Source organism: Chelonoidis abingdonii, chromosome 10 (genome assembly GCF_003597395.2).
Source record: "Chelonoidis abingdonii isolate Lonesome George chromosome 10, CheloAbing_2.0, whole genome shotgun sequence".
NCBI lineage: Eukaryota > Metazoa > Chordata > Testudines > Testudinidae > Chelonoidis > Chelonoidis abingdonii.
This window is the reverse complement of record NC_133778.1, coordinates 57,779,617-57,803,018: the sequence shown is the minus strand read 5'-3', so window position 1 is coordinate 57,803,018 and position 23,402 is coordinate 57,779,617. Positions and strand designations below refer to the sequence as shown.

Here is a 23,402-nt window from a genome sequence, read left to right as displayed (position 1 = left end):
AGAAATCCTGAACCGTGGTAGAAAGGGAAGGATTTTATGGATGACTGGCTACTGACCACAGCAAAGGCCTTTTAACTTGAAATATCTTCTCATATTTGTTAATCAACAGTTTAATGCTGTCTAAAGGATCTGGATGAGGACCTGGAAGGCAGCTTGGTGAAATTTCACCATGCACACTGGCTAAACATTTAGGATTAAAGTCAATAGGCCAGATTCTTGTGTGTAAATCCAGGCATTTTCTGCTGCATTATTGCTGTAATCTAATCCCACAACTGGAGAGTCTGTCCCCAGGAGGATCACACCAATGCAAAGGGGGAATCCTCCAGTGACAAAAAAGCTTTTACTCCACTCTCCTGGCCACTACTGCTGGCATAACAGAGAAAAAGGGGCATAGCTGTAGCAAAGGAGACTTTGGCATGACTGTGCTGACCTCTGGTTGCTGTTCTGGCCCCTTAGTAACTGAGAAACTCAGCCAGCCATTATCTTTCTCTAAATTAAGCCAGGGAACCAGCTCTACACATGGTGACCTAGGACCAGGGGCAGGCAAACATGGCTTTACACCATCTGCAACTCCCAATTCCTGCTGTGTGCAGTTTGGCCAAACCTCAGGGTTTGGTCCAGGATGTTTTGACCTGCAGGGTTTGAAAGAAGGCATCCTTGCATTACAGTCAGCATTGTATTTTTGCTTCTTCCTTGCTCTATAAACAGTACAAGTCACATAATATCAGTGAAATGTTGTTTATGAGAAGTATAATAGTGTGCTATGGTTACATTTGAACTTAAATCCACATTCAGATAGCTAAGGATCCTCTTGTTTTCTAGTATGTTACATATGATGAAGGTTTATGTTCAAGACTTTAAGTAAAAAGGGGAGAAACTGTATAAATAACACTTCTTTTGTCTGAAGAGATTTTAATACATTTGTCTGATCTACTGTTTTTGCAGTAGCTAGAATATAATTTGAATATATTAATATTTTCAGCAACTGAGCTCAGGGAGCACAGTTAATAACTTATGCATGGATACATAGATATACTTCAGACAGAGGTAATGTTTTTAGCCCTTATGTTGGTAATACTTAGAAACACACAATGAAAAAGCCTGTTCTTTCCTCCTCTTTGTTGTGGGCATGCATTGTGATGGTATGGAGCCAGTGTTCTTTCTGTTGTCTACACAGCCTGGATTCAATAAGCAGTTATATATGCATATTATGACAATGTGGTCAAGGAAACCAGATTTTTTTACCATACCTTCGTGTGCCTGTATAGCATAAAATCTGGTGCTTATTTTTCTTCTCCTCGTTCAATATGTTAACATATTTATAATTTGATACAGGTTATGTTCATTTTATAATTAAAATTATAGAGCTAGATGAAAACCCAGCAAGATGTTACTAAATGGAAAATATTTATCTTTTCATACATTACCCATTATGATGCAATGTAAAGTCATAAAACTGTGGAATGGCTAACCCACAGCTGAGTGTATGATAGATGTATCCTCTCCTGTGTCACAAGTCCCAACAAGTTACCTCTGTCTCAGAAGCTGAGAGGTTTCCTGTACAGTTCTCATACCCAGCAACTAGAAGGCACTGCAGCTGTTTTGTCAGAAGCTACCTGTCTCCTCCCCAGCACGTCTGTCAGTTGCTCCATTCCCAGCTCTGAGCCCTACAGGAGAGCTGCAGAGAAGGAGAAGAGCAGCCTGGAGAGAAGTACTCATCAGGGCTGTCTGCCCCAACTTTGCTACTGCCAGAAACAGCCTCTGGCAGGGTAAAGGGAAAAGGAGGCTCCAGGGGGGATAAAGAAAACCAAAAGTTTGGGAGGGAATGATCGAGAGAAGCTCGGCCTTGCATAGATGCTGCAGGCAGAAGTGGACAGGGTCCTGCTGTTTCAGATAATCATCTCACCGATAGCATGCTTATTCAGCCTGATTTCATCCTCAGAATTTAGATGTTCCTGCCTTGCCCCCTCCCTACCATGGCATGTTGCTACACTCAGGGCTGTAAGATGGGTGACATACAGCTGTTCTGGAACCTCTACGCCATCTGCAAACCCCTTTATGCTGGATATTCCTGAGCTGCTGGTTTCTTCAACTATCTGTCCCTTGACACCGCTGGAGTGCCATAAAGGGGCTAAAGCAGAATGCACAATCTGAGCCCCTGTCTCCAGACAGGATTATGCTCCACATTATATTTACCATACATAATACTATATGGTATCTAGTTTTACATTTTAGATAGATACTGGGTAATGTTGCCCCGTCACATAACTATGATCCATACACTCTCCTAGTGACTGAATGGATCATTCTTTTCTGTACACTGGACTCAGATTACACTTGAATTAATATCTACTGTCCCTAAGAAATTTACAGTTATATCTAGCAGCTGGAAATAGTGCAGGGGGCTTCCAGTGCAAACACATGTAGTGTGTATTTATCTGGCGTCCAGCACAGTCACAGCCTAAATTAATCCTCCTCATTAATGAAATTCCCCCTATTGCTATTTCAGAAAAACTCCAGATAGCAGGTACGTAGAGATCTGCAAGTCCAACCAGAGGGTCTTGAAAGACAAATATGAGGAATATAAGGATCCAGAGTTGTCTTTTGGCTGAATTCATTTTTTCTCCAGGTCTGAGGGGCAAGGACCAAGGGGTGAGTGCAAAGAAAGCTCACTGTTTACAAGGAATTTAGGCCCAGATTTTTAAAGGTATTTAGGCGTTGCTGCCCTTGGCATTGCAATGCCTAAGAGCCTAAATCTCATTTTTGAAAGGAATTTAGGCACTTAGAAGCCGTTGATGGGATTTTTGCCCCTACGTGCCTAAATTCATTTTGAAAATGAGATTTAGGGTCCTAAATCAGTTAGGCACTGCACCATTGAATGTAGTAACGCTTAAATACCTTAACAAATCTGGGCATTAAGAGACTATGAGAAATGAACCATTAAGCACGTTGGTACTGCCTAACTACACATTGGGCAAAGCACACCTGTAGTAGTATTCTGTATATCTGGAGTCTCCTCTTTCCACTGCGGACATTGCATTATCAGAGTTCTGCTGCCACACACAAGCTGCAGCTGAGTACTCATTTAAAGGGTTAGTAGAAATGACACAGCAACTCAAGTATGGTACACTTCAAATCCCCTTGCCTACTACTATTCTAAGGAAATTTACATGAAAGCTGGTAGAGATTTGAGGAGTTTTTTCAAGTGTTATCTGAAGGAGAGGTTACACAGAAACCTGCAGCCTTCTAGCCAGCCGTTTGACCCTGACCACACTGGAGGCTAAGCTCAGTGCCGTGTAGGAATTAACATGGAAGTACCTCACTTTTGCACATCCCCTAATCCAGGGGTTTGCTGGGGAGTAGTTCAGCCACCAGCACATGTTGGGCAGTTCTGTCTCCTAATTTGCACCCTGGCTGCAACAGTCACTATGGCCATTCTGGCCAGCTTGTAGCAGTTAGTGGGAGGGATAGCTCAGTGGTTTGAGCATTGGCCTGCTAACCCTAAAGTTGTGAGTTCAATCCTTGAAAAGGCGACTTAAGGATGTGGGGCAAAAATCAGTACTTAGTCCTGCTAGTGAAGGCAGGGGCTGGATTCAAGGTCCTCTCCAATTATGAAATGCCTTTGCCACAACCACTTCTTGCTCAGCAGGCTCATGTTATGCCCCCTTTATCCAGGAGCTCCTTTAGCCTATGGCATAGAGTTGGCATAGCTGGCTGTACACTGTCTGCAGCTTCCCCTATGCCAGGAAAACTCACCAGGGAGCTGCACTCCAGTGGCAAATCAGCCAGGTACTGTAGCTTTGGATTATCACAATTAGAAACAAATGTAGTGAAAAAATAAGCGTTATTTCTTGATCACCTTCAGTTCTAGACATTCGCACAATTACAAACTCGTGGCCTAAACTAGTATTTAATGGGGCTGAGGCAGGAAGCCAGAAATTGTGAGTTTAGCATGACAGAAAATGAACAGTGGATATTTGTAGAGCATCTGAGGCAATTAGGATGGGTTCAGCCATGATCACATGACCCACTGTAACAATCCTGCAAACAGATGAATAGTTGACCCAAGAGGCCAATGAGCTACCCCATGTAAAACTGGGAAGACATGGAAACCTACACAAATTGCAGTTCCATCAAAAGGTGCATTCTATGGAGGATGCATGGAAAATACCCATTCCAGATATTTCATGCATTTAGTGCAGTGGGCTACATATGTGCATAAAGAATAAATCTCTAGCTAAGGTGAGTGGACAAGACAAAGTGTGAGTGGAAAAGACAATGCTGACATTATAAATACATTGTTCATGAGGATGTGAAATGTAAATAAGTTTAAATAAATCAAAAACTCTGGGTGGCATGTATTCACTAGTGCATTTAAGAGAGACCCTCATTCCATTCATATTTGCTATCAGAGCTGAAGCAACTGTTATGCTGAGAGGCACGTTAAAGCGTCTTTCAAATCTGATACAAATTTGTGGATGTATGTTGCACTACTACGGGGCGGGCAAACTTTTTGGCCTGAGGGCCACATCGGGTTTTGTAAATTGTATGGAGGGTCAGTTAGGGGAGAAGGTCGTGGCCCGGCCCCCCACCTCCTATCTCCCTCCCCCCCAGGACTCCTGCCTCATCCAACCTCCCTACCCCCGTTCCCTGACGGCCCCTCTGGGATGCCTGCCCCATCCACACACCACTGCACCCTTTCTTCCCCCAAACTCTCACTGCCCCATCCAACCCCTCCTCTCATTCCTGACGGCCCCCTGGGATCCCTGCCCCATCCAACCACCCCTTCTCCCTGTCCTCTTAGGGCCCTCCTGGGACCCCTGCCCCTGACTGCCCCCTGCCACCCCATCCAACACCCCTCCTTCCTGACTGCCTCCCCCAGTACCCCTGCCCCCATTCAACCCCTTATTCCTCCCTGAGCCCTAGCCACATCCCTGCCCCCTGACCACCACCATGAACTCTCCTGCCCTCTATCCAACTTCCCCTCTGCTCCCTGACCCCTTACTGTGCTGCCTGGAGCACCAGTGGCTGGCAGTGCTACAGCCGCACCGCCTGGTTGGAGCTGGGCCATGCTGCCACTGCTGCCGCCACCACCATGCAGCACAGAGATCGGGTCAGGCCAGGCTCTGCAGCTGTGCTGCCCCAGGAGCTCATAGCCTCGCCGCCCACAGCATTGCACCGGCGGCGGAGCGAGCTAAGGCTGAGGGGGAGGGAGGACAGCAGAGAAGGAGCCATAGTTTGCCCACCCCTGCACTAGTAGCTTGTAGAGGGTTCACATACCATACTCAATCATTGCTCTTAGGCAGTCCAATGTGCATAGATCTTCATCCTATCAACAAGCGAGGGAGACTGCAGGACAAAGATTTAGGGATGGATTTTTGGTTTTATTTTTATTTTTTTGGTGGGGGGAACAACACACATTACTGGGCCAATACACTCATTATTTTCAGTTGTTGGAATCTTAACATGGCATGCCCTATAGAGAACATATATATCTAGCAGTTCACAGAACGGGAAGTGCAGTTGTTCTATGACCCTCTGAAGCCATTCGCTGCCAACACTTCTTGATCGCAACTCCAAAGAACATCCCATGCCATATAGAATAGAAACATTTGTTCATTATACTAGATAAAAATTATGATTTACTGGCAGGATAAAGCTAAGTTCATCCTCAGAGCTTTCAAGACTCATTGAAACAGATACATTTTCAAACAGGTTGCTTAAAGTTGTTTCCCAATTTGAAAATTTCAGCCAAATGACTACACTTCAGCATTAAGTCAGAAACTGGACATTTTGGAAACATATTCTGGGTCCACATCTTTGCCCCCAATAGGATTATTGCAGTTTCAACACAAAAGGACCATGACTGCACACTGCAATAGGCTAAGGAATGGATAGCAATGAGAGTTTTGCAAGTGACTTCAATTATCACAGGGGTAGCCGTGTTAGTCTGTATCCACAAAAACAACGAGCAGTCCAGTGGCACCTTAAAGACTAAGAGATGTATTTGGGCATAAACTTTTGTGGGTAAAAAACACACTTCTGAAGAAGTTGTAATTGACTTCAATGGCACTTTCACCCAGGGGCTAGAGAGGTGATATGTACACGGCACTGCAAGGTGCATGGGGATGTGAAAGCAAAGATAAATACTAACCCAATGGTTCCTTGGGATATTTTCTGAGGGCTATTGCCTGGCCAGATATTTCTCTGATGAGACAACACAGCCCTGCTGGGGAAACTACTATATAAAGCTGTGGTAGCTTAAATCTGAGTGAAGGGGTCACACTACCATTTCTGGTATTTTTACATCTGGTATCCTGGGAGACAATATGACTTTCTGAAGTGTAGCAAGGTATCATTTGTTGCTGGCAACTTTAGAAAACTATTGGTATCTGAACAGCAATGTTCATGCCCACTGAACTGCAAAGGGAAAAAAATGGGCTGTGTGAGTTTTTGTATCAGGCAGTATCATATCCCCCTCTGTATGTATGCCAAATCCATCTCCTTCCCCAGAGTTCGCAGTTGTTGGGAGAAGAGTAGAGCAGCTGAGAGGGTTAGTGATAGCGCTGTCTGGCTGAAGCACTAAGCCTGCTATGAAGGATGAGGATTCTATTATTGTACCCAATGCCAGGGGTTATGGCTGCTTGTTATTTTTCTCACCAGCATATTTAAAATAAACCATTCCAATTATGTGCAATTGTGTACAACCTTACTAGTTCATTTTCAGGCCTTCGTGCATGCTTTTCACGTTTTGTTTTGAATGTGTTGTCCAAAGGTGGCCATATGTGATGACTAGGAAAATGGACTAGGAGTCAGGAGATCTGGTATTTAGTTTCTGCATAGACTCATTGTGTGATTATGGAAATGTCATTAGCATCTTAGATACTCAGTTTCCCCACTGGTAAATTGCAGATAATAATGCTAAACCCACCTTTGAGATCTATGGATGGACAGTTCTATCCAAGTGCTGTATATTATTATTAGAGACAAGGTCCACAGCATAATGAAGAAATATGTGCATTTTTTTCTTGCTGACCTAATTTCTCCCCTTACTTTAAAATCTTCCATTGACTGTAATTAAGCTTAAGTTAAAAGCTAAGCTCACAAATCTAGCAAATTTGAGAACTTTTTTAAGTGAATTGTCTTGTTTGTCAAGCTTTCCCAGCTGTGTTTAAAAGTGTATTTCTAGAACAGACACATGCTGCAATAGTTCTGTTTCTGTAAGAAGCATCTAGTGTGACTAGTATGTGACATGTGAGCTCAAACTCTACCTTGCTTGACTCACACTAGTACACAGCATTCCTCACAAAACAATCACAGTCCTTTTCTCGTCGATGATAGCCAGAAGCAGTTACAAGGGTGAAGGATATCTATCATGAAAAGTCCAGTGTCAATGTGTTCCCCCAATTTATTTACTGACCTTCAACACAACAGCCATACTCCTGACCCTCATGAGATGGAGCCTAAGGGGAAATGGCACTGAGCACCAATTCCATATCCTGTTGTTCTGTGGTCTAAATTAAGTGCTAATTAATTACCACTGGCATCTTTGGCACTGCTTGTCACATTGGATTTAGGATATCCTTTCACTGTTTAAACAAATAGCCCTATATCTCCAGATAAAATCCCAAGTGTTAAATATTTCCATTTCTTACAAATCTGTATTTAAAAAGTTGACAAATGTGTCTCTGGCCATTGCAGGTAGAATTCAAATAAAAGAATCAGGAATTGGTATTGTCAATTTTGATTAATAGTCCTTCATTAATAAACATCCTGTTATTCAGTTTCCACCTGCAGTTGCTGATGTTGCCTGGAATCAATTAACTCATATAATTTGATTTATTTTACAAAGACATTTTTGGATGTGCTGTGCTGATGATAAAGGTTCTATTTTTGCAGTTCTTGATTCAAGTGAGATTGTTACCGAACTGTTTTTATTTTTTCATGTTTCAAGGAAACGTGGCTTAAGGCATTCTTGAATTACAAAAATTAAACTAATTTAGAAACTTAAAGCCATATTCATATAAAAGTATCTGCTGCCTTCTCGGACATACAGACCCCAAAAGCTTATAGATCCTGGCACCAGGACAGGTTGAGTTATTTACTAGGCTGGTCTGCTGTACAAGTCAATAATAAACTAAAAAATAATAGCTTCCAGAGGCAAAAGTTACAAACCCAGTCAAGGATGTAGTGAGTAGAGCTATTCATATATTTGAGTCTGAATCTATTCTCTTCTGCATAGGTTCTTATACCACCTTCCTTACCGTACTATCCAAGAACTACACCCACAAAGGGACTTAGACACCTAACTGAATCCATCATTTAGGTGCCACTGAGATCCTCAAAACTCCTGCTCAACTGCCACCTAAACCTGGAGGTGCCTAAATATCTGCCAGTGGGCATGAACAAAGCTGCCCAAGTCCTGATGGTGCTGTTCAGCTCAGTGCCTGAGCCCCAGCAGGATTCTCAAACTAGGGGTTCCCTCACCTGTGGGGGCCTGATCCAGTTGGCATCTTCAGAATATATGCCTAATGTGCCCCAAAGGCTGCTCTCACTGTAACCACTATCCCAGCGGTAGAGTGCTCAGCCAGGATGTAGGAGGGGAGGGGAGGGAACCCCTAGTTTGAGAATCTCTATTCTGCCTGATTTGGAGCAGGGACCAGAACCCCGGTCTAAACACTAGACTATGGAGTCATTCTCACTCTGCTCCAATAAATATCCAACCATCTGCTGAGGAGGTTGTTCACATGGGAGACCTGGGTTCAAGTCAGCCAGAGTAGGGATTCAAACCTAGGTCTTCTACAGCGCCACCACCAAGTGTAATCACATAAAGCCAGAAGAGGTCTCAACACTTAGGATCCCAAGTAGAGTAGAGTAACACATGTCTGTGTTAGGTGCCTACCTGCCTTTGAGTGGCAGGGCTTAGGGTCACCTCCCTCCTCCAGCATTTCCTACTAGCTAGCCTAGTCAGTTCCCTGCTCAATTTCCTGGTTTCTGTGAATCCCATTCTTAGGCACTTAACTCTCCCCATGCATTGTACTGGGAGCCTAGGCTCTAAACTCAGGGTTGTGGATTCCACTAGATGGGAGAGTGCCTAAAAGTTAGGCATTGCAATGTCTTAATTCCTTCAAGAAGCATATTAAGCAATGTGTCTAACATCTGTACACATGGTTTGTTCTCTCCCTCATCCTCTCCCCTATGGGGAAAATTGCATCTGCAGTGTTTTATTTTACTAGGGTTTTGGTTTGAGGGTTTCTAAAGGTACACCCTGCTATTTGTTTATGTTAGAGAAGGCAGGTAAAGATTTGCACCTTGCATTAGGAGCAGTAGGTGGTGAGGTTTGGGAGGGTCCTTAATTCCAGGGGGAGTTTGTTCCACAATTTTGGACCAGCTCCTCAGAAAACTCTACTTCCTGCACAGACTGGCTTTAAGCTAATGGTAGAATGCTCCACTGTGCTAAGATGATTAGCCCAAATGTGTAAGCTGTAGCCCCTTCAAATATTAATCAGAACCACTTTGTGCTCAGTCACAAATAATGAATTAAATACTATACAAGCCAAATATAATAGATGATGTGCAAGTTTATCACCAGATAAAAATTGCAAGAGGCCCAAGACTTAGTATGACTTCCAAGCCAAATCCTCTGGAGTGGGTCATTTCAAACGTAGGTGCCTAGGGAATTTTTCCTTTGAAAAATGTAAGCACCAAGTGAGTTTAGGTGTCTACAGGATTTGGCAGGAGTTTTGTGGATCACAATAGGGAATTGGGTGTCTAAATCTGGGTTTAGTCTCCTAAGTAGCTTTGTGGATTCCACCCTTAGTCTCTCTGGGTACACGTACATTACAATTCAGCACCCATGGCTGGCCTATGCTGGCTGACTCCGGCTCATGGGACTCAGGCTAAGGGGCTATTTAATTGTGGTATAGACATTTGGGCTCAGCTGGAGCCCTGGCTCTGGTATGCGGTGAGGGGGGAGAGTGAAATTTTGCAATACATTCCTCTTAAACTCAGGGGAAAGCCAAATGGCCAGAATGAATGTCTTTCTCCAGCTTGCCTCCTGCTTGATCTTTGGGCCAAGTAAGATCCTATCCTCAGATTTCATTTAGCCATTGTTTTGATTTCATGGTTCCACTGCAGTTTATCCAAGGAAGAACTCAAACTGTAAGGTAGCTAGGGGGATACCCATTTCCCTTAGTGTCATTATCAGCTGCCCCGTTACCATATAAGGTAGTTGAATGAGCAAAGCTGAAGGCTATTCTGGAGAAGGAGGCAGCACCAAATTCCATATCTTGTGTCCCAGAGCCTCTGAAGATAAGGGATTTCCCCCAAAGAGTTGTGATTAGCATCTGCAGCTGCAGAGGGCAGGAAGCTATGAAGTTTTTGTAGGTCAGGGAACCACTAAGCCTATTTGCAGCTAAAGCAAGCCCTTAAGTATGTCTGAACTATTTCTGACCTCTGTTAGATAGCATATCACACACTATGACTTGGTTTCTCCATTACTGATCTTATATAGTTATTGTTTTGACTTCAACATTTTGGAGCAAATAGGAATTTTAAGCACATTAGTATTTCAGGCTGGGGAAAAAAAAGCAGTTTATAACTATATTAATCATTTTAGGTATTTCCTATAATCTCTTAATTATACATTTAAGCCACCTAGTACATTTTGAAAAGCACATACGTTGCAATATAATATTTTGGCACTTCACTATAAAGTAGAAATCTGAAATACTACGTACATATGCACAGAGAAACCCCTCAAAACATAGTATATGAAGTTAACAAACAGCAGTCTAGAGATTCCCTTGATAGTGTTTGCATTTACTTAGCTTCATCAGCTAGTGAATACTACTGCAATGCAACTGAGCAAATCATCCAAAAAGTACATAAATAATGAGGGTTTGTTTGCAATCATAAAATATTGAGAATCCTAATTTATTACTATATTTTAAATTTATCTCCATTGTACTGCAATGAGCTAGCAGTTTAAACAAATTGGACTTATGGTATTGGTGTTAAGGGCTCAATTATATTGATTACATTGGTAAATCTCTCAAGATGGGTTAAGTGGTGCATAGGCCTCGTACTAGTTGTCTGAACAGAATGAATGTCACCATCTGGGGTGAGTTGGGTCACTCTATAACTGACGTAGTCCCCTGAGAATACAGATTATCCCTGCATGATTACTGTTGCCAATATCTTAAAATGACTCCCAGAACCAAACTCCATACCTTGGTCATCCTTGTAATACCAAATAACACAACAATGGTCATGAAAAATGGGTAACGTTGCTGAGTGGAAGTAAGTTTGCAATAGAGAGTAACTTCACTATAATATGCTGTATATCAGAAAAGTATGTACCAGAGGCTTTGAATAAAAAGGAAATCTGATAGGCTATCTGTGCATCATTTGGTATACGTACTTCCTTCCTAATAGTTCACTACTAGGCTCCAAAAGCCCTGTCAATATGTGCTTATACACACAGACATTATCACTTTGTAGGACGGCACTTTTATTATCAGGTTATTTTCCGGTACATTTGGCACAGTTAAGGTAAGTATATTAACTTTATTTCCAAATAAAGAAAACAAAGTTGTACTGAACGCCTCAGCCATTGTCAGTGAGTTAAGAACTGACAGGAGGTCCAAGTAATCAACCCTGACTGGTGCACAATTTTCCCCTGGGACATCTGTTCTGATCCTACAATGCATCTGACTGGCATAGATGTAGAATTACTTTCAATAAAGACTTTATTTCAAGCTTGGATGATTTCTCCCCAAATATCTTGTCACTAAGGCAAAGTATATAATGCAATACCTGTTGTTGTGTTTTTGTTTTTGTTTTTTTTTACTTCTGCAAGTCAGCTTTTGCAGGGAGGAAGGAAAGTGTAAAATGCTCAGCTAGAATCAGTGCATCATAAAAATCAAAATTGAATATGTCAACACTGATTAAAAGAAATGCAATATGAACAATCAGGAAACTATTGTTTAAAGCCAACCGAAAAGCCTGCAACTGTAAAGCAAAGAGATCTGTTAACTAGTGATATCCCTAATGCCAGCACACTCAGTATAACAAGCAGTTGAACCATTCCCATAACACAGGGGTGGCCAAACTTTTTGGCCAGAGGGCCACATCTGGGAATAGAAATTGTATGGCAGATCATGAATGCTCACAAAATTGGGTTTGGGGTGCAGAAGAGGGTGAGGACTCTGGTTGGGGGTACGGGCTGTGGGGTGGTGTCAGAAATGAGTTCAGAGTGCAGGGAGGGGGACGTGGGGTGCAAGGGGGAGAGGGTTCTATCTGCGAGTGCAGGCTCTGGGGTGGGGCTGAGGATGAGGGGCTTAGGGTGCAGGAGGATGCTCTGGGCTGGGATCAAGGGGTTTGGAGGGCAGGAGAGGGATCAGGGCTGGGGCACGGGGTTGGGGCATGGGAGGAGGTTCAGGGTGCAGGCTCCATAGGGTGCTTACCTCAAGCGGCTCCCGGAAGTAGTGGCATGTCCCTTCTCCAGCTCCTATTTGGAGGCACAGGCAGGTTGCTCTGCATGCTGCCCTGTCCACAGGTGCTGCCCCTGCAGCTCCCATTGGCCATGGTTCCCACTAGGGCGGGGGCAGCATGCAGAGCAGAGGCCCCTGACTGCCCCTATACATAGGAGCCAGAGGGGGCCATGCTGCTGCTTTTGGGGAGCCTCATGGAGCATCCCCTAATCCTACTCCCCAGCTGGAGCGCTAGAGCGGAGCAAGCCCAAGACCCCACTCCCCAGCAGTAGCTCAAGGGCCAGATTAAAATGGCTGGTGGGCCGGATTCGGCCCATGGGTTGTAGTTTGCCCACCTCTCCCATAACAGTTTATTTCTGAAGCTACGGCGCTCCATTTCCATGTGCCTGAATATGTATAGGAAACAGATATTAGCTAATTTTGTAGTATTTACTGGTAAAGTGAATCAATGGAATATGCAGATTTTGACCCATTAAATGGGGTTATAGGAATTTACATATTGGCTCAGACCAATAGTCCATCTAGTCCAGTGATCTGTATTTTACAGTAGCCAGTACCAGTTTTCAGAAAAGATGCAAGCCACTGCAATGGACAAGTATAGGATGACCAGAGAGCAAATGTGAAAAATTGGGATGGCGTGGGGGGTAATAGGAGCCTATGTAAGAAAAAGACCCAAAAATCGGGACTGACCCTATAAAATTGGGACATCTGGTCACCCTAGCCAAGTAAAGAATAATGTATCCATAGAGGAAGGTTCTTTCTAACTCCAGGGTTTTAGTGACTGTCCCCAGAAGAATAAGGCAGTATAATCACCTATACATTTTTATCCCCTCTCATGTAACGGTAGAGTATTCATTATCCATATACATCTCTAATCGTTTCTTGAATTCTGCCAAAATCTTGGTCTCAATATCTTGTGTCAGCAAGTTCCATAGGTTAATTATGCATGTGCACAATTCTGTAGCTGAGCTATGCTCTGCCTAGTTGAGCGATTACTTTTCTCCTTGTTTACTTTTGCTTACTCCTTGATTACTTTTCTCCACACTTTAGAAGAAGCTGTGGTGCTGTTGACAACAATACCCTCAGAGTAACACTCTGTATGGGTGTAAATTGGTGTAGCTCCATTGCCTTCAGGGAACAGGGCAGGCATTATACCAGCTGAGGATCTATGTTTCAAAAGCGGAGCCATTTGTTTGTTCTAACTATTTTGATTGGTTTTGTTAATGTTCCATCATGTTGCTCCAGGGCCACCTGGGGGGTGCAAGAGGGGCAATTTGCCCCAGGCCCCGCAAGGGCCCCCACATGAGTTTTTTGGGGCCCCTAAAGCAGGGTCCTTCACTTGCTCCAGGGGCCCCGGAAAACTCTCGTGGGGCCCAAGCCCCCGGAGCGTCTTCTGCTCCAGGTCTTCAGAGGCAATTCAGCAGTGGGGGGGTCCTTCTGCCCTGGGACCCGCCGCCAAAGACCCCAGACCCCCTGAATCCTCTGGGCAGCCCTGTATTGCTCTTTAGTCATATTATATTTTGCCGAGTCACTGCAAGAGTGGCAGAATCAGGCTGTTAAAATTAACTTTTTAATCTAATTTAAAATAAATAGTAAATAACATTGCCAAAATCAGTTTCTCCAAAAGCAGAGGCACCCTCCTCCCTCCAACATTTGAGTCAAGGTAGAGTTTCAGTAGCCATATAGGGCTGATGACACAAAGTTGAACAGTTCTCATTCCATTTAATACACACTAGCCAACTCAGTACAATATATAGTGACTTATCAATACTAAATAATTTCCTTTGGGAAAATGTAAACTGATTTACCTTTATAGATTTTGGTGTATGTTTCAGTAAGAACACTTTCCCATTTTAATCAGTGTCACCAATGGGAAAGATTTACCTGTTTCTTAGTCACTCGTTCGTTTGAAGGGGTTGGCACACCCACCATGACACCCAAACTTCAAAATCAATAATGATTTTACAGCCAGTGTCTGAAAACTGTAAGTTTACATAGAACTGGAGAGCTATGTTCACTATACAGTAATGACCTTAACTGTATAGTTGTCCTGCAGTCAATTACATTGCTTCCGGCTTCCAGTTACCATGGCAACAGCCAAAGCACAAATTTTAAAAAGTATTTTTGCTTATATAGCTGTCCTTGATATTAGAATTTTCCAATCAGATACTTTACTGTTTTAATACATCACTAATTCTTTTCATTATTAACAATAACGAGGAGATCTGTATTTTCAATATGAGTTTCTTTTGGCTTGCGATCTTAAAGAATATAAAACATTCTTTGAATTAGCAATTCAACTGACTTTTTGGAGGAGAAAAAAACCTAGCACAGCATAAGGCTCAACAATTTTTTTGACGAGGTTCCAACATCTGTAGCACTGGATTATAGATTGTTTCTAAAATAATCTTAAATGGATGGATCACTGCTCCTTCCATTTGGGCTTGACAAAAAGTAACTCTGGCATTTCCTTTCCCTTTTTATGTTGTCAGCTGTATATCACGTTTTCTGCTCTTGCCAAAAATGAATTCTTGCCCATTTTACCTTTTTTTTTTTTTTAATAAACTGAATTTCACTTCACAAATACAGGAGTAATTTACACTGTGGATACAATACAGCAACCATAATTTCATTGATAAATAATTTTTATTTTGAAAGAAAAAGGTATAAAGCTACAAGTCAATTAGTTTCCTCAGACTGTATTGAATTAAATAACATTTAAAATTGCCTTTCAAATAAGAGTTACTTTTTCTCTGGGTCTAGTTTATCAGACCATTTAAACAATTTATAATTGTTTATACCTCAGACCAGGCTGAAAAGTAGGTTGTATTTTTGGTGATGATATTCACAAGTCAGCAATACAGCCACTATTATACCAAAAAGTTTCTACTTCAGATTTTATTATTCATTAATCTTACAGATTAGAGGTCCATCTAAAATGAATGCTGCCCGTGCCGTATTTTGTACACAAACATAGCGAGAGACAGTCACTGCCCCAAAGCACATAAGAATGGCCATACTGGATCAGACCAATGGGTCAGCTAGTCCAGTATGCTGTCTTCTGACAGTTGCCAGTGCCAGATGCTTCAGAAGGAATCAATAGAACAGAACAATAATCCAGCGATCCATCCCGTCATCCAGTCTCAGCTTCTGGCAGTCAGAAGTTTAGGGACACCCAGATCATGGGATTGTGTCCCTATCCCTCTTGGGTAATAGCTATTGATGGTCCTATTCTCCATGAACTTAGTTAATTCTGTTTTGAACCCATTAATATTTTTGGCCTTCACAACATCCCCTGGCAATAAGTTCCATGAGTTGACTGTGTGTTGCATGAAGCAGGACTTCCTTATGTTTGTTGCAAACCTGCTACCCCAGTTCTTGTGTTATGTGAAGGGGTAAATAACGCTTCTCCATTCATTTTCTCCACACCATTCTATCATATCTCTCTTCTTCATCTGTGAGATGAACAGACCCAGTCTTTTAAATCTCTCCTCAGATGGAAGATGTTCCATGCCCCTAGTCATTTTTGTTGGCCTTTTCTGTACCTTTTCCAATTCTAATATATATTTTATGAATTGGAGTGACCAAAACTGCACACAGTATTTCAGGTGTGGGCGTACTATGGCTTTATGAAGTGGCATTATAACATTTTCTTTCTCATTATCTAGCCCTTTCCTAATGGTTCCCAACATTCTCTTAGATTTATTTTATTGCTGCAGACTATTCTCAGAGAACTATCCACAATGACTGAACTTACAATCTACAGAGGCAAGACAGACAAACCATGGGCAGGGAAAGAGATTCAGAGAGGTAACGTGACTTGCCCAAGGTCCCACAGCAGGTCTGTGAGAGAGTTTGAAATAAAACTCAAGTAGCCTGATGTGTAGTCCAGTGCCTCTGTCCACCGGACCTTAAGATTATGACACCACTAGTTATTTATGTAGGCCTTAAACGGATCTTTGTGTTCGGGGTGTGGCCCAGGAAGAGCCCAGGGAGTCATTCTGCCTTAGAGGAACAGTATTCCTTCCTGGGCATTTGGAGGCAGCACTTCTGCTACTACACACTTTAAGAGGTTGCAATATACTATCCCCTATGTGGTGGTCTGCAACTGCGGGCTGATGCCATGTGGGGACTGAGCCAGGGAGGGATCAGTACTTAAATATTCAGGGCTAGATAGACAAAAGGGACTGAGACCAAAGCACCTATACAATTCATGGGGAGAGTTAGGTGGCTAAGAATGGGATTCACAAAAGCTAGCACCCTGAGCAGGAAACCATCTCAGGTAGCCAAAAGCAAATGCTGAGGAGAGGGGTGTGACCTAAGCCTTGCCTGTCAAAGAGACTCAGGCACCTAAGTCCAGGTCAGAGAGAGATGCCTGTCACCACTCAGGATTCCCAGCTGTGAACCCTCTCCTGAAGTCAGATGCCCAAGCCCTTTTTTGCAAAAAAAGGGGGCTGGGGTGTTTTATCCTTTATATCCTTTAGCCCAGTGGTTAGAGCACTCACTGAGGATGTGGGCGACCTGGGATCAGATTTCCCCTGCCTCCCCTGTCTGTGTTGAACATAGGTCTTCCACGTTACAGGTGAGTGTCTTAGCTTTGGGGTTACAGGGTACCCTGGGGTAGGGCACTTTTGAAGCTGTTCCACTTTGTAAGACTAATTAAATTATTCATTGAGCCAGAGAAAAAGTAAGAATGACTCTAAAACCCAGTGGTTAGGACACTGCTCTGGGCTGTGGAAGACCCAAGTTCATCTCTCTGTCCATTGAATTGTTAAGTATTTTATACCATATAGAACAGCTTCAGTAGTAGAGAGTTTCAAAGAGCCCTTCCTCTTATATCCTATAGCCCAGTGATTAGGGTACTTGCTTCCCCTGAGGGAGACCTGTCTTCAAGTTACTGGTCCACATTGGTCAGAGGCTGGGATATGCTGGGTAAGTGGTCTAAGCACTGGATGAAAGGTTATAAGGGGAGTTCCAGCTCCATCTCCACCCACACTTGTTGGTTCAAGGTCCAATTTGGTAGGCAGCCTCTGAGCATACCTACCGGATTGGGCTCCCAGGGAAGAAGGCAGGGCAATGCCTAAATTAGGGATTCCACTAGGGCTTAGATGTGAGCTAGGCATCTCACCATCAGAATTTATCTGGAAGTGCACATGCTCAGTAGGCACCCTGGGGACTATATTAATGGAAATTTTGGCACCAAGTGACTTTAGCTGCTTACAGGATTACCATGGGTTTTGAAGATTTAGGCACCTAAGTAGAAGTTAGGTGCCCAAATCCCTTTTGTGGATCTAGCCCTGAGTTACCTCTCCCAATAACCTACATGTCTGATTTAAAGCCCATTGCAAATCAGTGAAAGTCTTTCCAGTGGCTACACTGGGCTTTGGATTAGGCCATAAAACCCAGGTCCTCAAAAGTATTTGATATCAACTGACGTTAGGTGCTTAAATAACGTTGAGTGGCTGGGCTTGTGGTCTTCTTCTTCTCTCTTCATGCCATTGTCTTCTCCCTATCATTCTCTTTCCTCCCAGGCAACTAGATATTTTCTTCAACCCCATTCCTACCTCAGCCCAACTCTCGCTCTCTTCAAATAACTACTCAGTTTCATCTTTACCTCAAACTTTTTCTCTTCGGACACTATTGGTGATAGTCACATCAAATGGTGATGCCTCCTCACTTACCCCTCACCCTGACACTCGTTCTCCCATTCATCCACCCCAGCTCCTTGGCCTGCCCACCACATTTAGCCTCTGTCATTCCACACAACTCATGCACTTCAGTCACCTCATCACCACTGTTGACTCACACTCCACTTATTTACTGTCATTCTCTGACCCCCTCCCCAACCCCATTTATCCTCTTATTCACTCCCTCTTCCCTGCTCCACTTCCTATCTCACGCCCACCAAGTCCAGTCAAAATCATCTTCCTTGCCCATGACTTGGAATGTGTTACTCCCTGCTCAAATCTCTACCCTGTCTACCACTAACCTGTCAAAGCACGTGTAAAATTCTTGCCCTTGCTGTAGAGACTCTGCACATCTCTATCCCTGCCTGGAATTCTGCTCTTGATTCTTCTCACATCTTACCTCACCCCTTTGCTTCCACAAGGATGGCAGCCTGCCAGAATGGTGCAAAGTAACCTCCTTGAGGCCAAGGAGCTGGATCTGGCTTTTCATGTCTTACAGCAAAAAACAATGTTGGCACTTAAGAAATAATAATTGGCTTAGAAATTTACTAGGTTAGAAGCCAATATTGTAGCTTGTTCCTTCATGTGAACGTTAGGGTTTAGCTTTGCATATTTGCGGGATGATTTCATATTTTAATAATAGGCATATCATCTTACTCGATAACCACAGTAAGCACTAGAATGCTTACCCCTCAAAATATACACGATAGGCATATTGCACATGACTTTTTCCTGGGTGAAGTGGATCCTCATATCTTTGCTAATATAATGTTGCATACACTGATCTTGCAAAGATTACTTATGCATGTAATTTTTAATCATATGAACAGTCCAGATGAAGTCATTGGGACTATTCACGTGCTTAAAGTTAAGCACATGAACAAATAAATCTTTGTAGGATCAGGGCCTTATTAATCACCTGACAACTGCTTGAATGGTGTATTAGGAAAAAAAATGTTTGTAGCAATAAATAACTACGATAAAATGTATGACAGTGATCAGATGCTCATACTCACTCAATTGGCACCAAAGCTATTAACAAGTAGTTTTTCTTCCTAACTTCTGAGACATTCCAAACCCCTCCCTGAGAAGAACAATGCTATGTTAACATTGCCATAGTGGAAAATATAATGTATTCTTTTTTCATTTATAATAAAGATGTTATATTTTATGAAACTAATAAGATGTTCTGATTAGTGCCATATGGAGAGTGCTTTGTGTAATGGACACCACAGCTACACATATGAGACAGAACTACAGTAATGCTTCCTATTTATACATGCAAAAAACCCTAAATGAGTGTTTGTGTTTAGGGAATGTGGTAAACTACAAGATTGGCAGGGTTCCACTACAAAATAGTCTTCACTGCATGACCCACCCACTAACAGGAGAGAAATCTTCCTCTAAGGGATGGAATAGATGATGTCTCATGCAGCTTTTGCCACCGTTAATGTAGCTTACTGTAGCTTCTGCAAAAAGTATTTAGAAACAGAAGAATTTGTGCTTTTTTAATTTTTAGTATTTTTAAAAGATACATCTGATGAAGAAGGAAAGAGAGAGAATGAAACAGTACTAGACAGTACTTTTTCCCCAAAATGTTCACTCTGATTCTTAAGCCACTTCTTTCAGAATGACAAAAAGTCTTAAAACTACTCTGTTGTTAAGTGTTCATAAATGAAAAGCAGATCAGTGCAGAGTTAAGTTTTGAAGGCACCTTTAGTCTGCATCCGTGGGTAGGGGCTGACTATAATTTAATCTATTAAAAATGCATATATTAGACTCTTTCCACTGTACTACATTTTACATATTTTTAAAGAAAACAGATTTCTATTCACTGGGGTTCTCCAGGAAAGAATATCAGACTGCTGGAGTTTTGCTTTCATAAGGACTGTTCCAAAGCCCACTGAAGTCTATTGGAGTCTTTCCATTAACCTCATTGGGCTTTGGGGCTGACCCCTCGTGTAAGTTATAGTTCTTAAGCAGTTCTTTAAAAGACTATTCCATTCTCCGACTAGACAGTATTTTTCAAGATTATAGGCCAAGTCGCCAAGTGGTGTAAATCCATTGAGTGATGTGGAACTATGCTAATTTGCATCATGTGAGGATCTGGCCCAGTGGGTCAAATTTTCAGAAATGGCGACCTAAACTTTATCCACTAAATCTGTGTTGTTCTTAAATCAGAGTTCTTGATTCTTAAGGTCTTCTCTGTAAGGATGCATGATTATCAACATTTAATATTAATATTGTAGAAAACAGCTTCATAAATTATATGGAAAACCAGTATGTCTAATGCTGTAATCCTGAGCATTATTTTCCAAAGCCTTTAATTAAGATGTAGGGTCTTATTTTCTTTTAGGAAGCCTTATGTCAGGATAGACATGTCACACATACTGATATATTTTACCCTTCTCCTCAAAGTATCTTTTCATTCCTGCACTAACTAGGTTGAGATTGGCAGAAGTGGCAAAGTTTCATGTGGTCTTTCATTTAATTTTTCCATGCACGCCAACACTGCACCAGTACAGGAACTTGTGCTAACAGAAGTAGGTAGGTTCCTTCCAGGAGCCCCCCCAACAAATCTGACTGTTTCCCAACCCTCAGGGCCTGATATTCATTCCCCGTGTCTAAATGCACATAATGGGATAGTGTGCATCCAGCCGTGAGTGCACACAAACAAAAAATAAAAGGACTACATAAAGTAGTTGTGTAATTGTGCACTCCTACCTGAACACTGAAATTCAGGCCCTAGATCTCAACCCAATAAAGGTTTTGCTGTCTACACATAAAATTGCTTTAATCATTTGTCATGTTGTCAAAGAGAACTCCTGTTCTCTCCCCACTTTTTTTCTTTTCTTTTTTTCCTTTTTTTATTATTATTTTTATATATATAATTTAACCAAATAAATATTACTGATAGGAGAATTAATAAAATGTGTTTCTCTGCTTTAAATGCAACAGCGCCTCCTTTGACATCCCTCATCTTTAACCAACTCTTTCCTTTTGTCAACAGGATAGCAGCCAAGGAATCCGTGAATCTTATGACAACACAAAGCTTAGGAATTGTATTTGGACCAACACTCCTTAGACCTGAAAAGGAGACAGGGAACATGGCAGTACACATGCTGTACCAAAACCAGATAGTTGAACTTATGTTAAGTGAGTACAATAAGATCTTCAGCTCTGAGGAAGACTGACAGACAGGGCCTGTTATTGAAAATGTTCACATCTGTCTTGATGTCTAATATTTTTACATTTCTGTAAACATATTTCTGAAATATTTCTTTTTCTTTCAAGTGACAGATGCCTCATTTTGTGAAAACTTAATGATGATTTTGTGTTTAATTTTCAAACATTGGAATAAAAAATACTGTCAACATTTGCTATATGTATTCTACATTAACCGTTTGAGAGTTTCATTCTGCTACAACTCCAGGGCTCATTTTTCATCGCATTATTTTCAAGATGGGTATATCGAATATGGTCCAAAACATAGGAAGTGTTGCTTACCAGCATATACAATGGCACAGCAAGATAAACAGTAATGCAGGTTAATGGTTTTAAAAATATATTAAAAGCAATGAAATTGAAACAGACATGTTTCATCACTCATAACCAATTTTGGGTGTAAATATAACATACCTTTTCCCTTTGATTTACAGTGAAAGTTATGGAGACATGTTGAATAGTAATTTTTCCCCGAGTAAAAGTGACAGTTCAAAACAGTTTCCAATGAATATGTTTAAAGAAAGAGAAAGAGAGCAAGCTGCACTTATTGCAGTATTATAAACATTCTGTCTAAAAAATTAGACACAAAATTAAAGCCTAAATATTTTGTCCTTAAATGCTGTACATGAAATTTAGAAATTGCATGACTGCTCATTTTTAATGTAACATCCATTTTGATTCTTCATCGCATTGTACGTCTTCCCTCTTTCCCTAGCTATGTCATGTTATGCAGAATTTTTATTATGCTCCTGAGGATGCTTTATTGGTGAACTACATTAAATTCATCTAGAAAGAACTTTTAAAAAAAGCCTTTTTATATGCCCTTAGGATTACTTGGCTAGACTTGAATCAATTTATGCATTTGATGGTTAGTTTCAGTTGTCATGGATAAACAAAAGGGTAACTGTCTAGAATATATCAAATATTGTTTTATTTTGAAATGTATGTTTCCAGCTATAAACATCTTCTACCCTGTTTTGTAAAAGTATTCTGCTGATAAAATGTACACTTATGTCTGACAGCTTTTTAATCAAGTTCAAAGAGAATAAATAAAACTAATCCAGTGTGGTAAAGAGTCTGTCTGGTTATCGATTTTTCATAAAATGAAAAATAAACCATGTAAATAAAATGTGCGAAACAAAGATCTAGAAGCAAATATTTAAAGCAATTAAAGACCCCAAAACACAGGATTAATGCATAGATCTGCTGTTCATGAGAGATATGACTCAAGTCTCACCCCTAACAGGTCAGGAATTATGCTGGCTTTGTTCAACAGCATTTTACAAAATACCAAGTTGTTAAGCAGAAGAGGTTGCTCCTTAGAGTAATCATCTATGAGAATAAATGTATAATGATGGTGCTGCATCATTAAATAAGCACAGCAACGTACCAGGTACTGTTTATAAGACTGGAAGAATGATGGTCAGAAACTGAGTTTATTCCTTAATAAACACCATTCACATTACAGCCCCATGGGTGTTCACAGTCACTGAAGTAATTCCCAGTATTATTGGCAGTGAAATGTTCATATGTTACTTGGAGCCTGTAAGAGTCAGAAGAAGTTATTCTTAAAAATACAAACAAAAGCTTTCCCTGGAGCATAGAGGTTTCCTTTAACTGTGTGGATGTGAAGTCTGCACATTTGTTGATTCCTGACTTAAAAGATAGCACTGTAATGTCTGCAGTGCTATCTGTGTAACTACTCATCTGGGTCCCAACCCTTTAGTATCTGAATGGAGCAGAGTCTACCTCTTCCTATTAGACCTTGCACATGATTCCATTTTTATTCCCCATCCCATTTAACAACCACATGACTCCGCTGGGGGAAATTATTCACTCAAAAGCCGACCACACTCAAACACTCAGCTCCATAGCCCCATGCCTGCTTGAGAGCAGCTCCTCAGGATGAAAAGCTGCTGTTGCTGAAACCAGCAACACAGAGATAACAGTGGAAAGAGAAGAATGTTGGAAGTCATGATTACAACTCTGACTTCAC

At 41.7% G+C, this 23,402-nt stretch overlaps 1 protein-coding gene across 2 annotated transcripts in view; it reads left to right on the top strand.

The window, feature by feature from the left end:
* The window catches only part of ARHGAP15 (Rho GTPase activating protein 15), a 467,195-nt gene extending 444,716 nt beyond the window's left edge, over positions 1-22,479 (top strand). For both annotated transcript variants that reach the window (XM_032780498.1, XM_032780495.1), the window contains one exon: positions 21,192-22,479. In XM_032780498.1, coding sequence (XP_032636389.1) covers positions 21,192-21,375 — 184 coding nt within the window. In that variant the 3' untranslated portion in view covers positions 21,376-22,479. The remainder of the gene's footprint in view (positions 1-21,191) is intronic.
* The last annotated feature ends 923 nt before the right edge of the window (positions 22,480-23,402 follow it).